At 36.9% G+C, this 23,902-nt stretch overlaps 2 protein-coding genes across 2 annotated transcripts; one reads left to right on the top strand and one right to left on the bottom strand.

The window, feature by feature from the left end:
- Positions 1-345: 345 nt before the first annotated feature.
- On the top strand, positions 346-10,820 carry LOC134797632 (uncharacterized). Its single transcript, XM_063769964.1, has 4 exons — positions 346-582; positions 8,791-8,928; positions 9,433-9,562; positions 10,272-10,820. Exons 1-4 carry the CDS (start codon positions 456-458, stop codon positions 10,372-10,374), a joined length of 498 nt encoding a protein of 165 aa, XP_063626034.1. The 5' UTR covers positions 346-455; the 3' UTR covers positions 10,375-10,820.
- A 1,745-nt stretch (positions 10,821-12,565) lies between these two features.
- LOC134797268 (iron-sulfur cluster assembly 2 homolog, mitochondrial) lies at positions 12,566-13,928 on the bottom strand. Its single transcript, XM_063769490.1, has 2 exons — positions 13,584-13,928; positions 12,566-12,842 (listed from the first exon to the last, which is right to left on the bottom strand). Exons 1-2 carry the CDS (start codon positions 13,829-13,831, stop codon positions 12,665-12,667), a joined length of 426 nt encoding a protein of 141 aa, XP_063625560.1. The 5' UTR covers positions 13,832-13,928; the 3' UTR covers positions 12,566-12,664.
- Between the last annotated feature and the right edge of the window lie 9,974 nt (positions 13,929-23,902).

Raw genomic sequence — 23,902 nt, 5'->3', positions numbered from 1 at the left:
AGACTCATGATAATAGACCGACGTGTTCACGATCTAGTTGAATTCAACTGAAGTCGTTTGGTTTTGAGGATCTGACAAGAAAATTATTTTGCCCATCCGAAACACAAGTATGTCGTTGAAACATCGCTCATGTACGCCTTATCGCGGCACACATATATACGTTCATATAAACATTAAATGTTGCTGGACTGTTGTCCAAAACCTAGGTATACATTGCTACTACCAGTATGATCTTTAATTACACAAAAGTGCTACTGATCACTAGGTCAAGTAACACAAGACACAAGCCTACAGTTTCGTTAAAATGTGTTGTGAATGATGTAGCTGGTCACTGATAACTCTTGGGGTCAGGCATGTTCGTGCCTTTGTGATCAGTGGCATCTCAGCCGCGACTCTCGGCACATTCTTGTGTATCGTCTATCTTCGAAGCATTTACCCCATCTTACTGTGATTTAATGGTGCATTTATTCAGCACGTTGAGGATCAACGGCGACTGCAGGAGCCTGGACGGGACAGGCTTTAAGATTGAAGCGCTCAACAACTTCGCTTTGCTGTCCAGCGTATTCTTCAATCTGTGTAAAGGTAATTTTATTGGTACAAGTTATAGTTAGGTTTCTCTCTCTCTTCCTATTGTTGATGTTTTATCCTTGGCTACGAAGCAGTAGGGAATCCAAATCAGTATCAATTAGGCACCTGTGGTTAAAGAATGACGCCAATGCCCCCGACTATATTTTATAAGTAGATATATGCTAAGTTTCACAGATAGCGAAGTACGTACGCATTGCATTGTTATCAAATTAGTGGTCACGTTTATTACCAGTGCTATAATTACGAGTAGGTATAAGCTTTAAGCTAAGTAGGTACTTTGTACGTAAACATTTTGACATTCAAACTGTTGGGTCATGTTATAAATAAAGAAGTAGAGTAGGCAGGCGTGGCTCACTCCGCGATTTCGTCGCTTTGCTACATGTGGCTACAAGTACATCCGTTCCACACCAATTTTGGTGGCTAACCATAAGCCGCGCGTGGCGCTGTCGCCACCTAGCGGCCATATCTGTCCTGATCGTAACAGACGCGTTTTGTTAGAGAGTGACTCTTCTGTACCTAGTACTATTATTTATTCTGTGGCGTAGGTAGCTAATATTCTTTATACCTCTTGCGATTAACCTATTATAATATTATAGTTTATAATAAATAAATAGTTTCCGTGTAAAACACCTAAAGATTAGGTTTCACCTAAAAAAATATGTTGTTCATAAAAACAATTAAAATAATTAGCAAACAACTACCTATATTACCTACACATATATTGCTATGTAACTAAGACAATGTTCCATCCAATCAAACAAAACAAAGAGAACACAAAATCGTGTGCCTGCGCTGACTAGACCGATATTGGCAGCTAGTACCTATAATCGGGTCTCTGATTACAAATAGCTGATATGGATCTCGAGGTCTAACTTATACTGGTGGACATATGGGCTCTGTTCGATAGGTGCGGTTAACATTAACAGCGGTGGCACAAACTCGAGCAATTAAGTAATTGTCGGGTGACCTTTCCGACAGGTGATGCGCACCTGCCCATATTGCGAAATATTACGGAGACATAAGAATAGCAAAAAATATAAGGTCACATCACCTTTAAACCTACAAGTGTTAAAGAAAAACAAGAATTTGCTGCAACGACCGGTCTCGTTGTTGAAAATGCAGCCTTAACTAAATGATGTAAGGTTGATGTTTGGTGAATAAGTAAATAGGGGGCTAGTGGGTTTTACAACTTTACGACCACTATTTGGAGAACAGCTATGAAAGTACAGTTGCAGCTGTTAAAATAAGCAACAAGACGTTCTAAAATCTAAGCCAAAGGGCCGATACAGACGGACTGCACTTGTATGGGAACTCGTGCAGTCGGCGTGCTGTTCTAATACAAATTGCAGTCGGGTTGCAGTCCATCTGTACCGGGCGAATCGGCCCTATAGCTGTGGCTTTTCCGCTTTTCCGCCACATATCTTTGTACGTAGTAGATATGTGAACTTAATCACTAATCTAACTTAAACCCCTAGATAAGGTTAAATATTAGTACGGGTCCATATTGGGTTGCATACAAGTTTAAGAGCGCTCTTACAAGAAAAGTCGAAATAATGCAAAATTGATGATACTAGTCGACGAAATTCAGGACTTTGCGCTCATTATTAGAAACAATGAGTGCTTGTTCCACTAAAAGCGTCTTCTTATCTTTATAAATATCGTTGTAAATATTAGAAAAAGGACTTATTAAATTAGTAATGATTTTTTTTCTGATGGTCGTTTCCGAAAAACCCCGTGAAGCACTGAATGGCGAGCTCTTATTTGGAAATGTTGAGAATTTTACTCTGCTAAACCTGGCTATTTTGTATTACTAATACCCTGTACTTTAGGCATATCAAACTATATTTTTCCTACATACCTTTGAGAAAGAGAAAATCAAAGTAAAACGAACTCGATTTTCTCTCCGAAACAAGTGTCAATTCCTACGAAAATCTACTTAATATCGAAGTCATTTTCATACTCAAGCAATCTGCAACGTTTGCTTATACTGTTGGTATACATTAGTGTTTATGAAATTCTACTATAATTTTTTGGCAATTTTTTGAAAACTACTCTATATTACCGATGACGCGCGCTGCGCCAGCTCAGTGCCGCGGCAGAGCTTGTAGAGGCAGGACGTGTGTCGGTCGGCTCCGCACATTTTCAACGGAGACGACGAGGTTTTTTATCATTGTGTGCGGCGGGCGCCGTGTAAAACGCTATACTGTGTGCGTGTAAACCGCAACGAGAGACTTTGATCCTAGCACTGTTTTTATAGTATTATAATTTATAATGGTACAGTTTAATAAACTACCGGACAGGATTAAAAATATTTGAAACGACCTGACATTCTATATGTATTTATTTGACTCAAGATAGTACTCAGGGTCTGATGATGGAGCCGGAAGGTGGTCACCGGTACCAATCAACCATGCAACTAAACCACTTCGTGTTTAGGCTCGTTTTATTCATCTCAACAAGATCTTTGACACAAGATAGTACTCAGGGTCTGATGATGGAGCCGGAAGGTGGTCACCGGTACCAATCAACCATGTAACTAAACCACTTCGTGTTTGGGCTCGTTTGATTCGGCTCAACAAGATCTTTGACTTAAGATAGTACTCAGGGTCTGATGATGGAGCCGGAAGGTGGTCACCAGTACCAATCAACAATGCAACTAAACCACTTCGTGTTTAGGCTCGTTTTATTCGTCTCAACAAGATCTTTGACTTAAGATAGTACTCAGGGTCTGATGATGGAGCCGGAAGGTGGTCACCGGTACCAATCAACCATGCAACTAAACCACTTCGTGTTTGGGCTCGTTTGATTCGTCTCAACAAGATCTTTGGCACAAGATAATACTCAGGGTCTGATGATGGAGCCGGAAGGTGGTCACCGGTACCAATCAACCATGCAACTAAACCACTTCGTGTTTAGGCTCGTTTGATTCATCTCAACAAGATCTTTGACACAAGATAGTACTCAGGGTCTGATGATGGAGCCGGAAGGTGGTCACCGGTACCAATCAACCATGCAACTAAACCACTTCGTGTTTGGGCTCGTTTGATTCGGCTCAACAAGATCTTTGACTTAAGATAGTACTCAGGGTCTGATGATGGAGCCGGAAGGTGGTCACCAGTACCAATCAACAATGCAACTAAACCACTTCGTGTTTAGGCTCGTTTGATTCATCTCAACAAGATCTTTGACACAAGATAGTACTCAGGGTCTGATGATGGAGCCGGAAGGTGGTCACCGGTACCAATCAACCATGCAACTAAACCACTTCGTGTTTGGGCTCGTTTGATTCGGCTCAACAAGATCTTTGACTTAAGATAGTACTCAGGGTCTGATGATGGAGCCGGAAGGTGGTCACCAGTACCAATCAACAATGCAACTAAACCACTTCGTGTTTAGGCTCGTTTTATTCGTCTCAACAAGATCTTTGACTTAAGATAGTACTCAGGGTCTGATGATGGAGCCGGAAGGTGGTCACCGGTACCAATCAACCATGCAACTAAACCACTTCGTGTTTGGGCTCGTTTGATTCGTCTCAACAAGATCTTTGGCACAAGATAATACTCAGGGTCTGATGATGGAGCCGGAAGGTGGTCACCGGTACCAATCAACCATGCAACTAAACCACTTCGTGTTTAGGCTCGTTTGATTCGTCTCAACAAGATCTTTGACACAAGATAGTACTCAGGGTCTGATGATGGAGCCGGCAGGTGGTCACCGGTACCAATCAACCATGCCACTAAACCACTTCGTGTTTAGGCTCGTTTTATTCGTTTCTATAAGATCTTTGACACAAGATAGTACTCAGGGTCTGATGTTGGAGCCGGAAGGTGGTCACCGGTACCAATCAACCATGCAACTAAACCACTTCGTGTTTAGGCTCGTTTGATTCGTCTCAACAAGACCTTGGACACAAGATAGTACTCAGGATCTGATGATGGAGCTGGAAGGTGGCCACGGGTACCAGTCTACCATGTAACTGAACCACTTCGTGTTTGGGCTCGTTTGATTTGTCGCAACAAGATCTTTGACACAAGGTAGTACTGAGGGTCTGATGATGGATCCGGAAGGTGGTGACCGGTACCAATCAACCATGCAACTAAACCACTTCGTGTTTGGCTTCGTTCGATTCGTCGCAACAAGATCTTTGACACAAGTTAGTACTCAGGGTCTGATGATGGAGCTGGACTGTGGCCACGGGTACCAGTCTACCATGTAACTGAACCACTTCGTGTTTGGGCTCGTTTGATTTGTCGCAACAAGATCTTTGACACAAGGTAGTACTGAGGGTCTGATGATGGATCCGGAAGGTGGTCACCGGTACCAATCAACCATGCAACTAAACCACTTCGTGTTTGGCTTCGTTCGATTCGTCGCAACAAGATCTTTGACACAAGTTAGTACTCAGGGTCTGATGATGGAGCTGGACTGTGGCCACGGGTACCAGTCTACCATGTAACTGAACCACTTCGTGTTTGGGCTCGTTTGATTCGTCGCAATAAGATGTTTGACATAAGATACTACTCAGGGTCTGATGATGGAGCTGATGATGATAGACAGGTACCCGTCGCCACCTTCGCGCTCCATCGTCAGACCCTGAGTACTACCTTGTGTCAAAGATCTTGTTGAGATGAATAAAACGTGCCTAAACACGAAGTGGTTTAGTTGAATGGTTGATTGGTACCGGTGACCACCTTCCGGCTCCAACATCAGACCCTGAGTACTATCTTGTGTCAAAGATCTTGTTGAAACGAATAAAACGAGCCTAAACACGAAGTGGTTTAGTTGCATGGTTGATTGGTACCGGTGACCACCTTCCAGCTCCATCATCAGACTCTGAGTATCACCTAGTGTCAAAGATCTTGTTGAGACGAATCAAACGATCCTAAACACGATGTGGTTTAGTTGCATGGTTGATTGGTAATGATACCTTCCAGCTCCATCATCAGACCCTGAGTACTGTCTTGTGTCAAAGATCTTGTTGAGACGAATCAAACGAGCCCAAACACGAAGTTGTTTAGTTACATGATAGACTGGTGCCCGTGGCCACCTTCCAGCTCCATCATCAGACCCTGTGTATCTTCAGTGTCAAAGATCTTGTTGAGACGAATCAAACGAGCCTAATCATGTTACTACATGGTTGATTGGTATCCGTGACCACCTTAATCATCATCAGATCCTCAGTACCAGTTCGTTTTTAAACCCTCGTTGATACAAACTTTACAACCTATAGGTACCAAATGCAATGACGAAACATGTAAATAAGCGAGTAGGTACCTATAATTTCTTTCGAGTAATATACCTTCATAAGTACGAGTATGGGCCTATTCATAAATTACGTCGTTTCAAATGGGAGGAGTGGGGGGGGTCTGGACATCGGATGATGGTAACATGACGTAGGAGGAAACAGATTCATCCGAAGCTTGATTTTTGGATGATTTGAGGGGTGGGGGGGGTCAAAAATCGTCAAAAATAGATGACGTAATTTATGAACAGCCCCTATGTACATTTGCACTGCATTTAGTATTTTCGTACTTACCAAATAACAGTTTTAGAACTTTAAAAGTTAAGTACAGTTAGTGTTGTTATGGTTGATTTCAATATGCTTCGCGAAGGATCAAGAATGTTTAATCCATCATTGTAGTGCGAGTGTGGTAGAAGGGATCGGCATACTGAGCTCGCACGGCCTGCCGCAGCGCGTAAAATACCTAAACTCGCTCAACGCCGAAATGTAATAGCGCTCTTAAGTCATATCTTTGATTCGCATAACAACTTGTGTCATAATCATCATTGCGCATACAAATGAAAAGTCATATTATATTGTGTCATACATTTTTAGCCATAATATTTGATGACATACTCAGCAGTTGTCATATATTTTTAGTGCATATTAGGTTTTAATTATAATGAATCAAATGTCATACCAGCTAAACGCATATTTATCGATACTTATAATGTTTTTACGTATAACGTTTTGTAGCATAATAATTTTCAACCATATTGGTTTAAGGCATACTTAGTAATTGATAGCCCTAATCTCCGTCCAGCAAACACTTAATTCGACGGAGCCCCGCTTACGCGGGGCTCCTATTTCTGCGTGGTTTGCCCTTCGGGCATCTAAAGAAACCTAACGAACCTAACCTACCTACTATTTGAATAAATCTATATCTATGATTAGTTTGTTTTATACAACCGTTTCTCCTAGTGGAGGGGGTTCCTCTCCTTAGATCTCCTCTTTTATACGGTCTTTCTGTGGTTATGATTATGACTAAAGTAATATTTGCTTCATAGGTTGCTCACAACCATACATATTTATTATTCATGCTTTGTAATACTTATAAAAAAAACTTATTATGACCACTAAAAATATGACTTATTTATTTACGTCTATATTAATACTATGCACTGCAATACTTCGAACGAAAAACAATTATGGATATCAAGCAGATGACTTACAATTTTATGCGAATTAAATTAATGACTATAAAAAATATGTCATAACTCATTTATGACAAAAACCCAGTTATGCTCAGGAATAATTCTGACTAAAGATTTTTATGACTTACAATTTTATGCATAAAGTGTTATGACAATTAAAGATATAACAATAAAAAAACCGGCACTAACACGAAACGAGTCGACCAACAAAAACAATAGCACACTGAAAAGAAAAAAATAATTATTTTGTCTTCAATAACGCAAGTGAATACCTATGAACTATGTATATACATACTTCTGAAATCAATCACACAAATCTGCGTATTTATATATTTACAATCTGTTATTTTTGGAGTCGGTGCCAGCCTCAAACAAACTTGAGCACCTTAGTGAAGCAACTGCACCGACTCCAAAAATAACAGATTGTAAATATATAAATACGCAGATTTGTGTGATTGATTTCAGAAGTATGTATATACATAGTTCATAGGTATTCACTTGCGTTATTGAAGACAAAATAATTATTTTTTTCTTTTCAGTGTGCTATTGTTTTTGTTGGTCGACTCGTTTCGTGTTAGTGCCGGTTTTTTTATTTCCTTTTAGTTTTTTTTCGGCGGTTATTTTTTTTTGTTAAAAAGTTTTTATTTTATAATTTTCTGTGGCTATAAATTATACAAATTATTACATGCTTAATTTTTGATTACTTTTAAAATAGCTATTAACTGTTATATTAATAATCCTACTTTAACTATTATGTTCTGTAATATAAATAAATTACCCCTATTTTCCCACCCTTAGGGTAGGATTTTTTTCCAAATTTTTATTATTATTACGACTACTCTGTAAAAGGTTATGCGTGGTCATACGTTACAATCGGTGAGTGAAAAAATCAATCATCCCCTATTTTCCTACCCTTAAGGTTGGATTTTTTTTCCAAATTTATATGGGACCAACTTCGGGGTATACCCTTTCCAATAAAAAAATAATTATCAAAATCGAACACCTCTGTAAAAAGTTATGCGTGGTCATACATAAAAAAAAAAAAAAAAAAAAAATATACGCGTCGACTTGAGAACCTCCTCCGTTTTTTTTTTTCGTCGGTTGAAAATTGTTATGCGACCAGAGGGAGTCCCTATTAGTACTTATGTTTAGGCATAATTCCTTAGTTTTAATTCATTAACTGGTTGCCCAAGATGTATCTTGGGTCCCCAAACTAGGCATAGTTTGGGGACCCCTGTTCATAACGCTAGTTATATCTATAATATTGCAAAACAATTAATAATTTTTTTTTTTTTTCAATTAACGACTGAAATTTAACCTAAACTATTGTAGGTAATAGTTACGAAATACACGTTAGTCAATGCCAAGCTAAAACTATGAACATACTTACCCAATTGTTGCATATCTTCCAGATTGGTAGGTGTAGGTACCTTAACGCATTCACTGTCAGGGGGCGTGGCCTAGGAACAAACTTATATGACGGTGAACGCACATGTGCGTTGGGGGCAGTGAATGTGTTAACACCTACTTTGTTGTGACGCAGCTTAGCTCAATCTTTCGTAATATGACAGTTCAGTTCAGTTCATCATTGGTGGAAAAAGCTGCGATTCCAGCTTAGTCGTATGTCATTTTTCATTTATCTCTCTAGTCCATTTCCTAAGACTTACGCTTTCTACATGTCAAATTATATTACTACATAAAATGCAATTACAAATCGAACAACTCTATATACAGTACAAAATTACAAATATACTGCTTTACTTCCAGCCTGTCAAGTAAAGGCCATGGCATCGATCCCGCCGTCCGCGTTCTCGGCTGGCCGCATCCGGGAGACCCAGCGCGACATGAAGCTGTCCAACGTCAAGTCTGCCAAGGATCCCAATGCCAAGATATTCAACACTAACTGTGAGTCTACATATGCTATATTCTCAAGCAGGCTCACATCTCCAGCATCATGCATCTGGCTTTTATTAATTAGAAGTTAAAAAAACATACTTTTACCTAGAAATTTGAATTTGAATTTTTAATTTTTAATACAACATGTATTTATAAATATTGTTCTTTTTTTTTCATTATCCGACATTTCTTGCGTTTTTCATTCGACATTCATTTCTCTTACCAAGACCAAGTCAATTTTCAACCTCATCTCATGCTTACCCTTATAATAGCTCATATCATAGTGATGTCATTCATGATCAAGTGTCCGCTTCCGGCGCTTCCCATGAATATGAATTTACAAATATTATAATCGAATTCATTGTTATATTGCTGTTGCTGAATCCAGATCCAGATGCTAGTCCTAGAGCTATCATTAACATAACACGAACAATATACATAGAAGTTTCCGAATTTTTATACCTTTAAATACACATGGAAAAAAACTGTCTAACATATTATTCACCTATCCAGTCATGGAGCTGTCGCCACTGAAGTACAACAGCAAGCTGATGATGAGCATCTGGGGCTTCTACAACCGGTATTCGCCGCACAACGTGAAGAACGTCAACGATGGCAGTGTCTTCAAGGAGGAGTTGCAGCAGTAAGTTCTTCCGTAATCCCTACATCCCTAGATCAAGGCCGAGACTAATTTAAGTCAATTTTTATTAGGAACCTAGAGATTAAAAGCAAGTAACCACTTTTCACCTGCTCGATGTTCTATGCCCGTTGGATAAATAACAGTGCAAGCTGGTGAACTAAAGGCCGGTACAGACAGAATGCAACCCGACTGCAACTTGTATGGGAACAGCACGCCGACGTTGCGGTTGGCGTGCAGTCGGCGTGCAGGTCCCATACAAATTGCAGTCAGGTTGCAGTCCGTCTGTATCGGCCCTAAGCACTAAAGTACTATAATAGGTAAGTATTTCACTTCGTTCTCAATGTAAAAGGTGAAAGTAAGAGAGTGCCCTTTAGCCTTTAATATAGGACATCTCGCTATCGTAAAGTATATCATCAATTGAATTAAGGGCAATCATCATCATCCAAATTAAATACAATATATGTACAATGTTTCCGATTGTGCCTTTGAGACCAGTTATATCTATCATAGATTATTTTGCGACTTGCGGGTGTACCACACTGTTACCTACCCTACTCTACCTACTAAGTACCTAGTAGTTTTCAAGACAAACCGGCCTTGTGTGTGATGAATTTAGGAATTTACACTTATGGACAAGCCCATTTCTGTCTTTACTATCCATACACAGTGTTTTTAGTTTCAGAATAATGAATATTGTTTATATGTACTTCAGATCTGCTGCAAACTCCTCCAACAAGACGGAGCCCATCATCACGATGCCGTCTGCCAAACTGGACAACGTGTGGGCCGCCATCAACGTCTCTCAATCTCACTAGGCGTAATAATGTGTAATGTGTATCTTAGGTAATAGAAATACATACCTAACATAATGTGTATCCATTATACAAATGAGATAATTGCACAGAGGCTAATAAACTACATACGCATTAAGGACAGACAACGCATAAGCCGCAGTGACGCACACATAAATAAATAACGCACACCCTGCTACGTGTGGTGCGTAACCGCTAATGCAACGTAAAAAATCAAGCGGCAAAATCTTTAAACCAATGACGAAGGAAACAAGTCTGGTAATATTGACACAATTTTTTTACATGGTTACTAAAAGTGCAATTTTTATTTTTATTTACAGCCTGTGCTGGATACATATTTGAATATAAGTACTCATTAAAATAAGATTATTCATTTCATTATATGCCTTGTACAGTGTACACGAATACACTACATATCAATTCAATAGTTTTCAATCATAATGTAATTTTTTTTAATAAATAAAGTTTCATATTTAAAACAGAGTTCTTATTTGATGTTTAACCCTGGAAACTGCAATCTATATATCTATTATTTATTATGATTATTGTGGCAGACACTATTTAAGTAATATTGGAACATAGAAGATAGGATATCCTATAGAAGTGGTATACGCGTGCCTCCGTGAGGGACAAAACATAGGCAATGCGAGACTATGATTGATCGAATTTATTTGTTGCCCACCATAACCCATACTAATTTAAGGTGGGGAATAAAACAAATGTGAGACTGTGACAAGGACAAACAATAATAGTGCTTTTGCTGCTACTCCTACCGAAAGATACATAAGACTACCCCGTTCGCTCATTTCCCCAACCCATCATGCCTTATCCAGTTAAAATACTAGATTCATGTATTGGAATGACTTAAAAGGTACTAAGTCTGAAATTTGAATTTTCATCATTTTTTTCATTTAAAACTTTTTTTAATGATCTATGATAGGTAATATAATCTATGTCTAAATTCCGTTTACAAGTTTTCCGTTATTTTTCAATCAATTAAATAGGCCGCAATAATAATTATTGAAACTGTTGGTTAATGAATTATAAAATAAATAGCCAAATTTGCAAGCCTTAAGGGGCTAGGCTTGCAAATTTGGCTTACAATGTAGGAATATAAGTAACTAATAATAACTATTAAAATGAAAAGCAGACTTGGTTATACTGCCGTAAATTCTTTATTGTTATATCACAGAAAATGTAAATAAATTAAACTAAATGTCTACATTGTTTTTTTTTTTTTGCAATTGTTACACTATAAACTACATATTTACATTTATGTTTCTCTATTTTTTTAATTAGCATACATATAAAATTGCAGATAATCTATCCTATTATTTTGAATTCAATCTGATTGCATAGAATATTTCTGTTAAAACTGTTAGTAAAATGTGAAAGTCCATTCATTTGAGATGTTTATGTCTTAAATACATGACATGAGGGTATGAATTGCATTGCTTAAACAGACTTGAGGCAAACAAAGAAGAAGAAATATTGAAGAGATTTTGGCATAATCTTTGAAGATTAAGTAAAATATACCAAATACAATCAATGCGGCCAAATCCATCATAGAGGCATTTCATGCAGAAAGCAGCGATTGCTTTTAGTTTCAGCAATCAAAAGCAGATGGTCTTTTTTCCTATGGTTGAAGAAAAAAGAAATATATGCTTGTGCACGGAATTGCCCTATGTCGGATTTAGCCGCATTGACCTTATGGACATTTGTTGGTTTGAAAACTCGATTCATAGCTTTATTTTTATTGCTATTAGCCCCAGTATAGTAGAGCCTATTAATACAAGGCTCAAGAGCTGTTGACAAGTTATTTATTTCAATGCGTGTTGATTAATAACAAACTAACATGCTCTTCCATTCATTATTTTTTTAAATGTTTGCCTGGATAGATAATTGTGACTAACTCAAGTTGACAATGTTTGTCAACAATGTAAACTGACAATTTGTAAGGCTTATTGTAATTATATAAAGCCTTGTTGGTTATGCATGTTGCCCTTTATACACTACATATATTAGGGGACATTGTTAAAATAATGCAAAATGATTTGCCCGCTAATGATGATACCGAAAATATGTGGCAGGTGGTAATCAAATATATCAGCAATGGTTAGTGTGATATACAAAGGCTATTCTAAGCCACTACCATGTTTACTGTCTATAACAGAATAACAATATCTCTTTGCTATATAGTGTTTGTATTGAGTATATAAATAATCAATTTACAAATGTCACCTACTTATTCTAATCTTTACCACCTTTCCTTTTTTTTAAATTCTAGTTACCTTTAGTCGATTTTGATTGAAAAACTTGCCCCACATGAGCAGCCCAGATCAGCGTTAGGATTCTGAACCACTCTAAACGCTGCTCGAATTAGTTCAGTGTGATAGTCAATTGTGGATCCCTTGATGTATTCAAGTGAAGTATCATCTATTACTACCTTGACTCCATCTTTCTCGAATACTCTGCAACAATAAATAATATTTTTCATTCTTAAAAAAAAAAACAAAAAAATAAACAAGTAATTTAATATGCTGTAAAAAAAATCACAATACCCTCACAACAACCTAGTAACAGTTTCCCAGAAAAGCCTAACTGCAAGTGCCCGGACACTTGTGCTAGGCCATATTTTAATTTAATACACGCTTATGTATGTCTGGGTAATGTCTAAGACATTACCCAAATAGCCGGAAAACATTGGATGGAGACAGGAGAAGACAGAGAAAGATGGAAAAAACTGGAGGAGGCCTTCACCCAGAGAGGGATCCATATAAATAAACAAAACAACTAGTTCGAAAAAACATAGCTAAACTAAAATGAATATGGAAGAAAAGGCTATAATAATAATAATTATGTATGTCTAACAGAAGTCTACAATTTAAAGTCAGTCTGTGTAATAGGTATAATGTGTTTGTTTAGCTGACAAACTCAAGAACACAACATATATAGTTAGAACAAGAAAAGTCTGCAGCGATTTTGATAGCCCATGCAGTGCGAATGTTATTTTAAACGTCCAACTTCATGAAATTACGACGTATAAATTTAATAACACTTGCACTGCGTAGCTATCAAAATAGCTGCAGATTTTTCTTGGCCTAACTTCTAGTAATTGCACAGGGTATTGAGTCTGTGCCCCATACATTCCACGACTCTTTCCAAACAGACACAGATTCTTTCTAGTGCTCGTAATATAAAATTATACAAACCTGTCATCATCTTGAAGTTTAGTGTCCAAATCAAATTTGTACTGGAATCCCGAGCAGCCTCCGCTTTCTACGCACACTCTTAAGAAGCTCTTCTCATCCTCATAAAGCTGTTTTAATTTTTGGACGCAGCTCTCACTGATCACAATCCCCTCTTGTGGCGCAGGTGATGTCTGGATGTTGCGTAAACAATACACATTATTACGTTGAGCGCGGATCGCACACAGCAATGGCCTCGCTCTCCGAAGCATTTTCCTTATTATTATTTGATATTTATTTGCATAAAAATTTAAATTTTCAATTGCATAAAGAATTTAGTGAATCTTGAGTTACACAGCAAAGGAGCAAAGCAAAACGGAAAACCAAAATATTCACCTCGGTTGTATGTCAAAATGATGTCAAACGTCACAGTTGACAGTGACATTGACAATTGACAACTTTTAACGGGGACCTGTTTGACCTACAGAAAAAAACGCTGTCACAAGTTACCAGCTTAATAGGGTAATACTGTATTTAAAATAAATTATTTTACACCATGCATGAAATAAAGCACCAGATAATTATTAGAAAAACCCAGATAGGTGTTATTTTTAAACACAAGTTCTATTTAATTAATCGGATAGAAATATAAAAAGTAGGTGGGTTGACCGTAACGTCACGATGTAATGTTTCATATAATAAATTCCATATTAGCCATAGAAGGTAGGATCGTATAGAAGGGGTATACGCGTGCCTCCGTGAGGGACAAAACATACGCAAATGCGACACTGTGATTGGTCGAATCCTCGGAGTAAATATCTATGGAGTAGAGACGCGCACTAATTTCTATCTGAAAAATTCTGTCGTTTTTGGCGCGGGGGACGAGGTAACGCACACAAATAATGTAAACACTAATGCATTTTTAGCATGCGTCGCTACACACGCACACGACAAAATTATCAAACACTAGCAAAAACTATATTCACACAAGTACAAGAACAAACACAGACAACCCTGTCCGTGAACGAGATGACGTCAGTTCTAAGTAAACCTAGATAGTGCGAGGGACGCGCCGATAATATTGTCGATATTTTATTGACAATGAATTTTAATTTCTGCTTTTATCAATTATAATAATATTACAATATCAAGTCTTTCTACCAGCATTTTACTAACTTTAAATTTTTGTATTGTTTTTAGATGTTGTTCTAATAGTTTGTCAATTTGTTTAGGGCGAATCTTGCAAGCTGATATAGAATGATTTTTTATTATCAGTTCATTAGTTAATATTTTACATGTTGGTTTACTTCTGAAAGCAATGCAATATACTATTGAGCATGCAGATCTGATGACAGAGATGGAACACGGCCATAGGATGTCATTTAAGGGATATTGAGTAGGGGATAATTAGTATATATATCGGCGGTAGATCGTAAAATCGGGCATATCGAGATATTCCTAGGCATATCATGAAACTCCGCCATTTAACAATCTGCCTTTTGCATTTTTTGCCACTGCTAGTGCTGCATTCTATGTGGCATTTGGAGCAGAATGCGTAGGTAGGTACCTACCTAGGTACTAAAATCATACGCTACCCAAACACGTACTATAAGTAGGCTGTCAAGCCATTTCAATGGTTATCATTTGCTAAAATGTAGGACATCCTACTTATTCGATATGCCTAAATGTTGAGGTTTGCACGGTATGGCTGGTGGTCACTAGGCAGATCATAATCTGCCTAGGAATATCACTCCTTGAGGTTTGTACGATATGGCTGGTGTTCGCTAGGCATCATGACCATCTGTATATTATTCATTATGTTTATATCGATTTTACCGATATTGGTTTTTAAAGTGTCCCATCACTAATATTGGTACGGTGATACCAGAGTAATAAATTAAAAGTGCCTATTTATGGAAAGTGACAGCCGTAAATACCTTAAATTAATAAATAAAAATATATAGCTGGTCAAGCAAATCTTGTCAGTAAAAAAGGCGCGAAATTCAAATTTTCTATGGGACGATATCCCTTCCCGCCTACATTTTTCAAATTTGCCGCCTTTTTCTACTGACAAGATCTGCTTGACCAGCTATATTTAGAAACTAAAGGAAAAATTAATTTTCAAAAAATAGTCTATCGGTAATTTTACGTTTTTTAGGGGTTGTGCACAAATCACGCGAGATGTTTTCGACTACTTTTTGATCCCCCGTCCCCCTTTTCTTTATTCTTATAGATCTATTTATTTGATTAAATAGATTAGGTTGATATGAAACTAAGGTGTTATATAAAAATAATGTGTTACATAAATTATATAACAAAAAGCAACGCAAATAGGGCGTATTACTGCAATGTTCTGCCGCCAGAGTGTAGCACTAAGCTAGCTAGTAAATTTTCTCTTTTCTCTTTATCGCCCAAATATGCAATAGTGATAGAGAGGTTAGATAACGAAATTTAATATTTCTTGTTCCGCGGCGGACCCCCAGATTGTGATGGATTGTGGTAGTCGCGCCCCCTACGCAGAGTTTCGCATAATATTTCCTATTAGAAATTCTACTCGTACCTAAATAATATTTAGAAAGTCTTCTTTAGAATTACCCTAAATTAGATCTAATACCATATCACTGGTATCACTGTCAGATTGACAATGTTTTTTAGTTATTTGCAAAGTTAATGCACTATTTGATAATATTTAGATGTAATAGTACCTACATATGATAAGAAACGTGTTCTTTTTGTAGACTAGACGTTTTCGATCTCATTTTGAACGAGAAAACGCTGCAATTCGGCATTTTCGGCTCCTATCATTCCGCTTAGACTGACGTTTGCTGAATGGCGTATGACGTGTGGCAACTAGTTTTATATAACCTCCTTGACCGGCGGCCGCGGACTTTTTGCAGACGGGAACGCCTGTTAATGGCCGCTCCATAGATATTTACTCCGAGGTCGAATCCATTTGTTGCCCACCATAATCCATACTAAAAAAACGGTGGGGAACAAATAAAATGTGAGACTGTGACAAGGACAAACAATAATAGCTCTTTCGCTGCTACTCCTACTGAAAGATACATAAGACTATCCTTTTCGGTCACTTCCCCACCCTCATGCCAGATCCAGTTTTAATACTAGATTCATGATATTAACAAATCGTTTTGACAGTTCTAAAAAAGTAACTGATTTGACTATTAGGAAAATACCCTATTACAAAAGAAGTTATTTTTCCTGAATGGCAACATTTCGAAAGGGTCACAAAATTTCACAACAATCGCTGTAGATGAGAACTACACTAGAACATCCGGACATACTCGTACGAAAGTATATAGTTGGTCAAGCAGATCTTGTCAGTAGAAAAAGGCGGCAAATTTGAAAAATGTAGGCGCGAAGGGATATCGTCTCATAGAAAATTTGAATTTCCCGCCTTTTTCTACTGACAAGATTTGCTTGACCATCTATACTTGGTCAAGCAAATCTTGTCAGTAGAAAAAGGCGCGAAATTAATTTTTTTTTTTTTTTTTTTTTTTTTTTTTTTATTTACACAAAAGGTACATGCTCATAAACAAAATTTACAATATCGCCAAACTGTAACCAGTTTGTTGGCGAATGAAGCGCTCACTTAACTAATCTAATTTTCTATGGGACTATAACCCTTCACGCCTACATTTTTTAAATTTGCCGCCTTTTTCTACTGACAAGATTTGCTTGACCAAGTATATTTTTGCCTAAGCTGAGGGCCTACCGCGAACCAAATTCGACGTGTTGCCTCTCTGTCGCACTTGTAAATTCGTACGTAAGTGTGACAGGGAGTGAGGGAGGCAACACGTCGAACGCGGTTCGCGGTCGGCCCTCTGAGACGACACCTTCGCTAACGCTCAGTCAAAAAAAGGGGTTGAATTAAATGAGTAAGTACCCATACCCAAGCTACCAAGAAATGAATGATATCAAGCTCATAATGAGCTTATTTTTTAAGAGAACCCGCTTTGTTGCGTAAAGGGAAAGTTAACAAAAAGGTACAGGTTTAAGTACCTACTTATGTTATGGTGTCTTCCGCGACCTTTTGAAGATTTGTGCTGAAATCATTGATGTAGTGAAACCATTGTGACACATATTGCATAGGGTTTTTTTTTGCTCTGGCTCTATTATGTCGGCGAACAAATAAGATCACGATATCAGGAACGTGTGTGAATTGTGCCTGTTTTGCGTGAAACGAGGTAGAAAACTCAACGAACAACATTGATAATTTCGTAGACAAAGCAGCGATTGCTTTTAGTTTCAGCAATCAAAAGCAAATGGTTTTTTTCCTACGATTGAAGATCAAAGAAATTTACGTCGTGGATGGAATAGTTCCTATGACGGAATTAGCCACATTGATCTTAACTATTATTCTATTCAGCAGCAAAGTTTACATTGACATAAAATAGGTAACTTTACGCGAATATTCGTTTTATATTTATAATTTATAATAGGTATACAAGGGTAGAATACTAAATGATTTTTGGCTAAGAATTGGGACCTACACGTGTGGGGTGTGGGGTATCAAATGAAAGCAAATTAAATATATACTTGGTCAAGCAGATCTTGTCAGTAGAAAAAGGCGGCAAATTTGAAAAATGTAGGGGCGATATCGTCTCATAGAAAATTTGAATTTCGCGCCTTTTTCTACTGACAAGATTTGCTTGACCATCTAGCTACATTTGGTGGACAGGTACGTGGGCCATACTGAAAGTTTCTGGATATCAATATGAGAAGACTTATTTTTTCTAAGTGGCCAGTCCAGGAATTTTCATTATGCCCTAAGTATTATACATAATATTCCAACATGGGTACTCGGTGCTCACGATGAAAGATTTTAACAGAATATTCCTGATCATAAGTACATATTTAAAGACTAAAATAAAATAGGTAAAATTTCTGGAAATCGCCTAGTTTTAGAGTTAATTTAATACCAATTAAAAAAAAACATATTTTTCTACTCGTCTAGTTTGTGTGCAATATTGACTTTTTGCCTAATCACAAATCCCGATTCTTAGCCAAAAATCATTTAGTATACTTAGGTATACTATACCCTTGTTAGGTACATATACCTTTTATAAATATAAAACGAATATTCTCGTAAACTTAGGTACCTACCTATTTTATGTACCTAAATGCAAAAAGAATAGATAGTATAGAGGGGTCCTGTCATTGTAAATTTTGTAGTCACTGTAAATTTACTGCCATCCATCGACACACGACTAAAACTCAAAATGAAAACGTATAAAGTTATCAAAAAATGTATATATATGGATAAATGATTTTATTATTTTTATATCATTTTGATCCATGTTCATTCACTGATATCTATGTGTTAAAATTGTTAAATATGAAACGGTGTCGTCACGCCATCTAGCCGAGGATAGCCTAAAGGTGTGTGCGGCATCTATTCGAGAATGACTTTTACTTGAATTCCGAGGCACGTTTTTTCCTTAGACTTTATTCGTCTTATACGAAGTTACATATGTCTTTGCTAAATGTAAACTTTGCTGCTGAATAGAATAATAGTTAAGGTCAATGTGGCTAATTCCGTCATAGGGACTATTCCGTCCACGAGCGCATATTTCTTTGGTTTTCAGTCGTAGGGTCGTAGGAAAAAAACCATTTGCTTTTGATTGCTGAAACTAAAAGCAATCGCTGCTTTGTCTACGAAATGATTAATGTTGTTCGTTGTTCGAAAAAAATCGCTAGTGGACGGAATAGTCCCTATGACGGAATTAGCCACATTGACCTGATGTGCCTTTTTAAAAGTTCATCATTCAGCCTATATACGTCCCACTGCTGGGCACAGGCCTCCTCTCACTCGCAAGAGGGCTTGGGCTATAGTCCCCACGCTGGCCCAATGCGGATTGGGGACTTCACATACACCTTTTGAATTTCTTCGCGGATGTATGCAGGTTTCCTCACGATGTTTTCCTTCACCGAAACGCAAATGGTAAATATCAAATGATATTTCGTACATAAGTTCCGAAAAACTCATTGGTACGAGCCAGGATTTGAACCCGCGACCTCCGGATTGAAAGTCGGACGTCATATCCAATTATCAACACGGCCACCACCTCTAAAAGTTAAGTAAACGAAATTAAAGCACATTTCTTGATTATTCATGTTTAAAGTCCAAAATCATAAATGGCAAGTTATTCAATATTGTAGGAATTTGAACATAAACGACTAAACATGATAGGTTAAATCAGGAAAAGTCTGCAACGATTTTGATAGCATAGTACGCCATAATTACCTACGCATTGCAAGTGTTAGGTATTTATACGTCATAACATACGTCATAATTTCAAAGAAGTTTGACGTTTAAAATAACACTTGCACTGCGTGTGCTATCAAAATCGTTTCTATCTAATGCCGGCTACACACCTAACTATAAATCGTAGCGATTAAACTGTGCAGTCCGACTGTGCAGATGTCGGCGGCCGATCGTAAGATCAGGCATATCGTGAAACGTGACAATCTTTGACTCGTTCCCTGAGTCGACGGAGTCCCGTATTTCTGGGCAATTTGCCCTTCGGGCATCTGAAGCAACCTAACGAACCTATCCTACCTATGTATTGGTTTAATGTGACTATCATCAAAACATTACACAGGAACATTACGATCTGCCTGATCTTACGATCGGCCTACGACACAGATAAATCGAACGTTCCTAGTGCCTCCACACGCCTCCGATATCGGCGACGGCGTCGATCGTCAGTTCTCCGCAGAAGCTCACGCAAGAAACATGTTATCCATGTCATCAAAGTTAATATGGTAGTTAAATTTTCTAATGTTCCGCGCAACTTTCTTATTTTTTTTCTGTCATAAGAAACTTCTCCTGACAATAACTAACATATAGACAGTCAAGCAAATCAGTAGATAAAGGCGCGAATTTTCACATTTTCTATGAGACGAAGTCCCTTCGCGCCTACATTTTTAAATTTGCCGCCTTTTTCTACTGACAAGATCTGCTTGACCAACTAAGACAAAGAGAATTAGCGAAATTGGTCCAGCCGTTCACGCGTGATGCCGTGACCAAGAGAAATATGGATTCATTTTTATATTTTTCATTACATTTTTCATTATTTACTATAACGAAGGAACGAACGTGCGCACCCAAGAAAGCTACGTGAAGTACTGCCGAAATGACCGATCGCACATAGTCTAATAAAACATGGTCTTCCATTCCCAGAGTGACACGGGCCTGGGTGGATTTCATCACCAAAAATTTCACCATACAAAAAATCAATTTATTTTAATGGTTAATTTAACACGATTCTAGCTGGGTAAAGTAATAGGGGGCTGTATATTGAGGATATTTATGGTATTTATACAATCATTTGTGGCTTATATTTGAAGTTATCGCTTTCGGAAAATAAAAACGCAAGATGGTGATGACAATCATGGTATGGTAATGACTCTTTTATAGACGGTAATGACACTGCATGTACGGTAATGACGATTTGGGAACTAATTTATATATGTATTAAAAACGTATTAAAAAAACAAAAACTTTTTTTAATTGTAAGGCTTTAGAACTTTAATAAACATTACAAATAACATGTTTTTGAACATAAGACTAGCTACATAAATTATTTTTAGAAAATTATAAAAAATACATTTTATTCATATAAATAAATATATAACAAGTATTTTTATTGTATAATTTTAAATAATTTATATTCCGAAATAGGCAATTTATGTATTCATTTATTTTTTTGGGTTTTTTCAATGTTAAATCATATTAACAATATTGTACTCTTATTATCAGTTTAAACCCGCACCTTCTTTTATCTACTGCATAACTTGGTATTTATATCATATTATAAAATTGCTGGCTTACCAGTGAGCTTAATTTTTATGATATATTACTTTTTTTTGATAATTTGACTCATTGCATAAGTTTGTATTTTTGTTGTTTTATAAATTAACTTTAAAAATAGCTATAATGATTTAAATCCATATATATATTGTTTAATAGCTAATCTCTAATCTAAATAAATAAATTAATATATAATCAGTGTTTTATAAGTTGCAAGACCCCTACTTGTGATGCATGTCATAAGTTACAAAATGTTAGGTATTGGGTCCGGTGACTACCCAATGGTATAATTATTAATTGCTGTAATTATATACATCAATTAATATAATATTATCAAAAAACATAAGGCCATTACGATAGTGAGCCAGTACCGTAGCCTATGGTCGCTTAAAACTTAATATATGTTGCTTGTTTAAATACTTTGTTTTAACACGACTAACATGCAATTACAGACTCTAAGTTGCACGATTTACATTATTAGATAATAAAAAATAAACATTTGTATGTTCTAAGTTCTAAGTGACCTAAATTTTCCCTACTTCAGTCAAAATGTTATTTAAAACTAACCATCCTCTAGTGTGAAAAAAATAGTCATATCTTCTTCTACATTTATTCTACATTTATAAGGTAGACATTATATAGTGTTAGAAGACATAGAGAACGTTTTTCAAACATACAGCTTAATTTCATAATGAATTATAGCAAAATAACTAGAAAAGTTTCTGAGAACCGTCATCACCATACACATGAAATCATCACCGGTCGTCATTTTTTCCCGGTGATGATGGGTATGGTGTTGACGATTTGAGAGTTTCTTGTTTTTATTTCTAGAATACGAATAATAGTAGTTAATGTCTATGCTACACAATAAACTTCATGTAGTTTGCCATTCATTTCAATGATTATTTCTAATATATCATTTGTAACTTTTTTAAACCAAAGCATAACGGTGATGATGCTCTGTTGTGACAAACTACGTTTTACAAATTTGTTCGTAATATTTCTCACGATTCAATAATGTGACTTTATAGTGAAATCATTTTTGGCATTCTATATTAAAGTGAAAAATAGGGCAAGGACCTTTAGCGGTATTTCGTTGTTCATACACGGAGATAAGCTCACATTGACATTACCATGACGGTGTTGACGAATATTCGTGACAAAATTTTAAATATTTTTAAATGTACTTTCTCGGTGAAGGAATTATTGCATATTTTCCCATGTGTTAAACAACAACATGGAAAAGATATAAGTAAAAGAAAAATCGCAATCGTACGATAGGTATGCTATAATTTTCACTGCAAACAATAAGGTTCAGATTTTTCCGGTAGACGGTGATGATTTTAGACACATAAAACATTTTATATAAAAAAAACTATTAAGTTATTGGAGATGGTAATTGAAGGAACATGAAGATAATAGTTCTTAAAAACATATAAAAAAGTTGCAACTCGCACAACCTACTAGTTTTTTTTATAAAGACCGAACCATAAGTTTTCGCAGGATTTTGAAATCCACCCGCCTACGTCACAACAACATGGCCGCTATATATAGCGCTATCGCATATTATCATATAGCGCTGTCGCATGATGACGTAGGCCCGTGTCAGTTAGGTGACCTAGAAAAGACGGGAATGGAGTACCAGGCGGAGTATATTATTATACCATGCGATCGCATAGACCTGTATAATATTTCACCTGTATAATAGGTTTCATATTTCAGTGACCGATCGCCATCCACATTCCACACGCAACGATAAAACTGTGCAAACGCATCGACAACGATTTTTCTAATATAATTTGCAACTGCCACCGATCAACGATAATCGACAACGATTTGTCATACACTCGGCAAACTGCGCAAATCGGTCTGCACAGTTTAATCGCTACGATTTATCGTTACGTATGTAGCTGGCATAACCTAACCACATATTTGCCACATATTCTTAAAACACTATGTTGGCACTATCTGTATATTTCCTCTAATTTTGGTAAACATTTCTTGAGTAGCAACACTCACATAGCTGTTCAACGAGTTAGAGCGAGTCAAAGCGATATAATGTAGAAAGAGAAAGGAGACACGCTGGGTTAGCTGGCCAGCGATCCTTTGTATTGATACTTTTGCTATGAAAAATATCAAACATTTCTGAAAGCTAGATCCCTAATTCCCTAGAATAGCTTTTTAGTATGTTTCAAGTTATGTTTTATACCCAGGCACGTAAATTTGCTTAAAATACTTTCAATAAAAAAATAAATTATAGCGCTTTACACGTTCAATAAAATGGCAAAACCATTCAAATTCACTTAAATGTGGATATTCTAAAGAAAGAATACAAATTTATCGAGAATAGTGCTAAGATGCTTCAAAATTTTTGTTATTTGTATAGACTATTTTCGAAAGAATGTGGCGATATTTGTTGTTTTGTAGTTGGTCACCCCACTCTACTTTGCGCGGCAGCGGTCAGAAGGCGGAGCTTATCGGCAAACTCGCGTCGAGGCTCAGCTCACTG

The sequence above is a fragment of the Cydia splendana genome, chromosome 15 (genome assembly GCF_910591565.1).
Source record: "Cydia splendana chromosome 15, ilCydSple1.2, whole genome shotgun sequence".
Lineage (NCBI taxonomy): Eukaryota > Metazoa > Arthropoda > Insecta > Lepidoptera > Tortricidae > Cydia > Cydia splendana.
The sequence above is the reverse complement of the archived record's forward strand: the minus strand, read 5'-3'. Positions and strand labels throughout refer to the sequence as shown.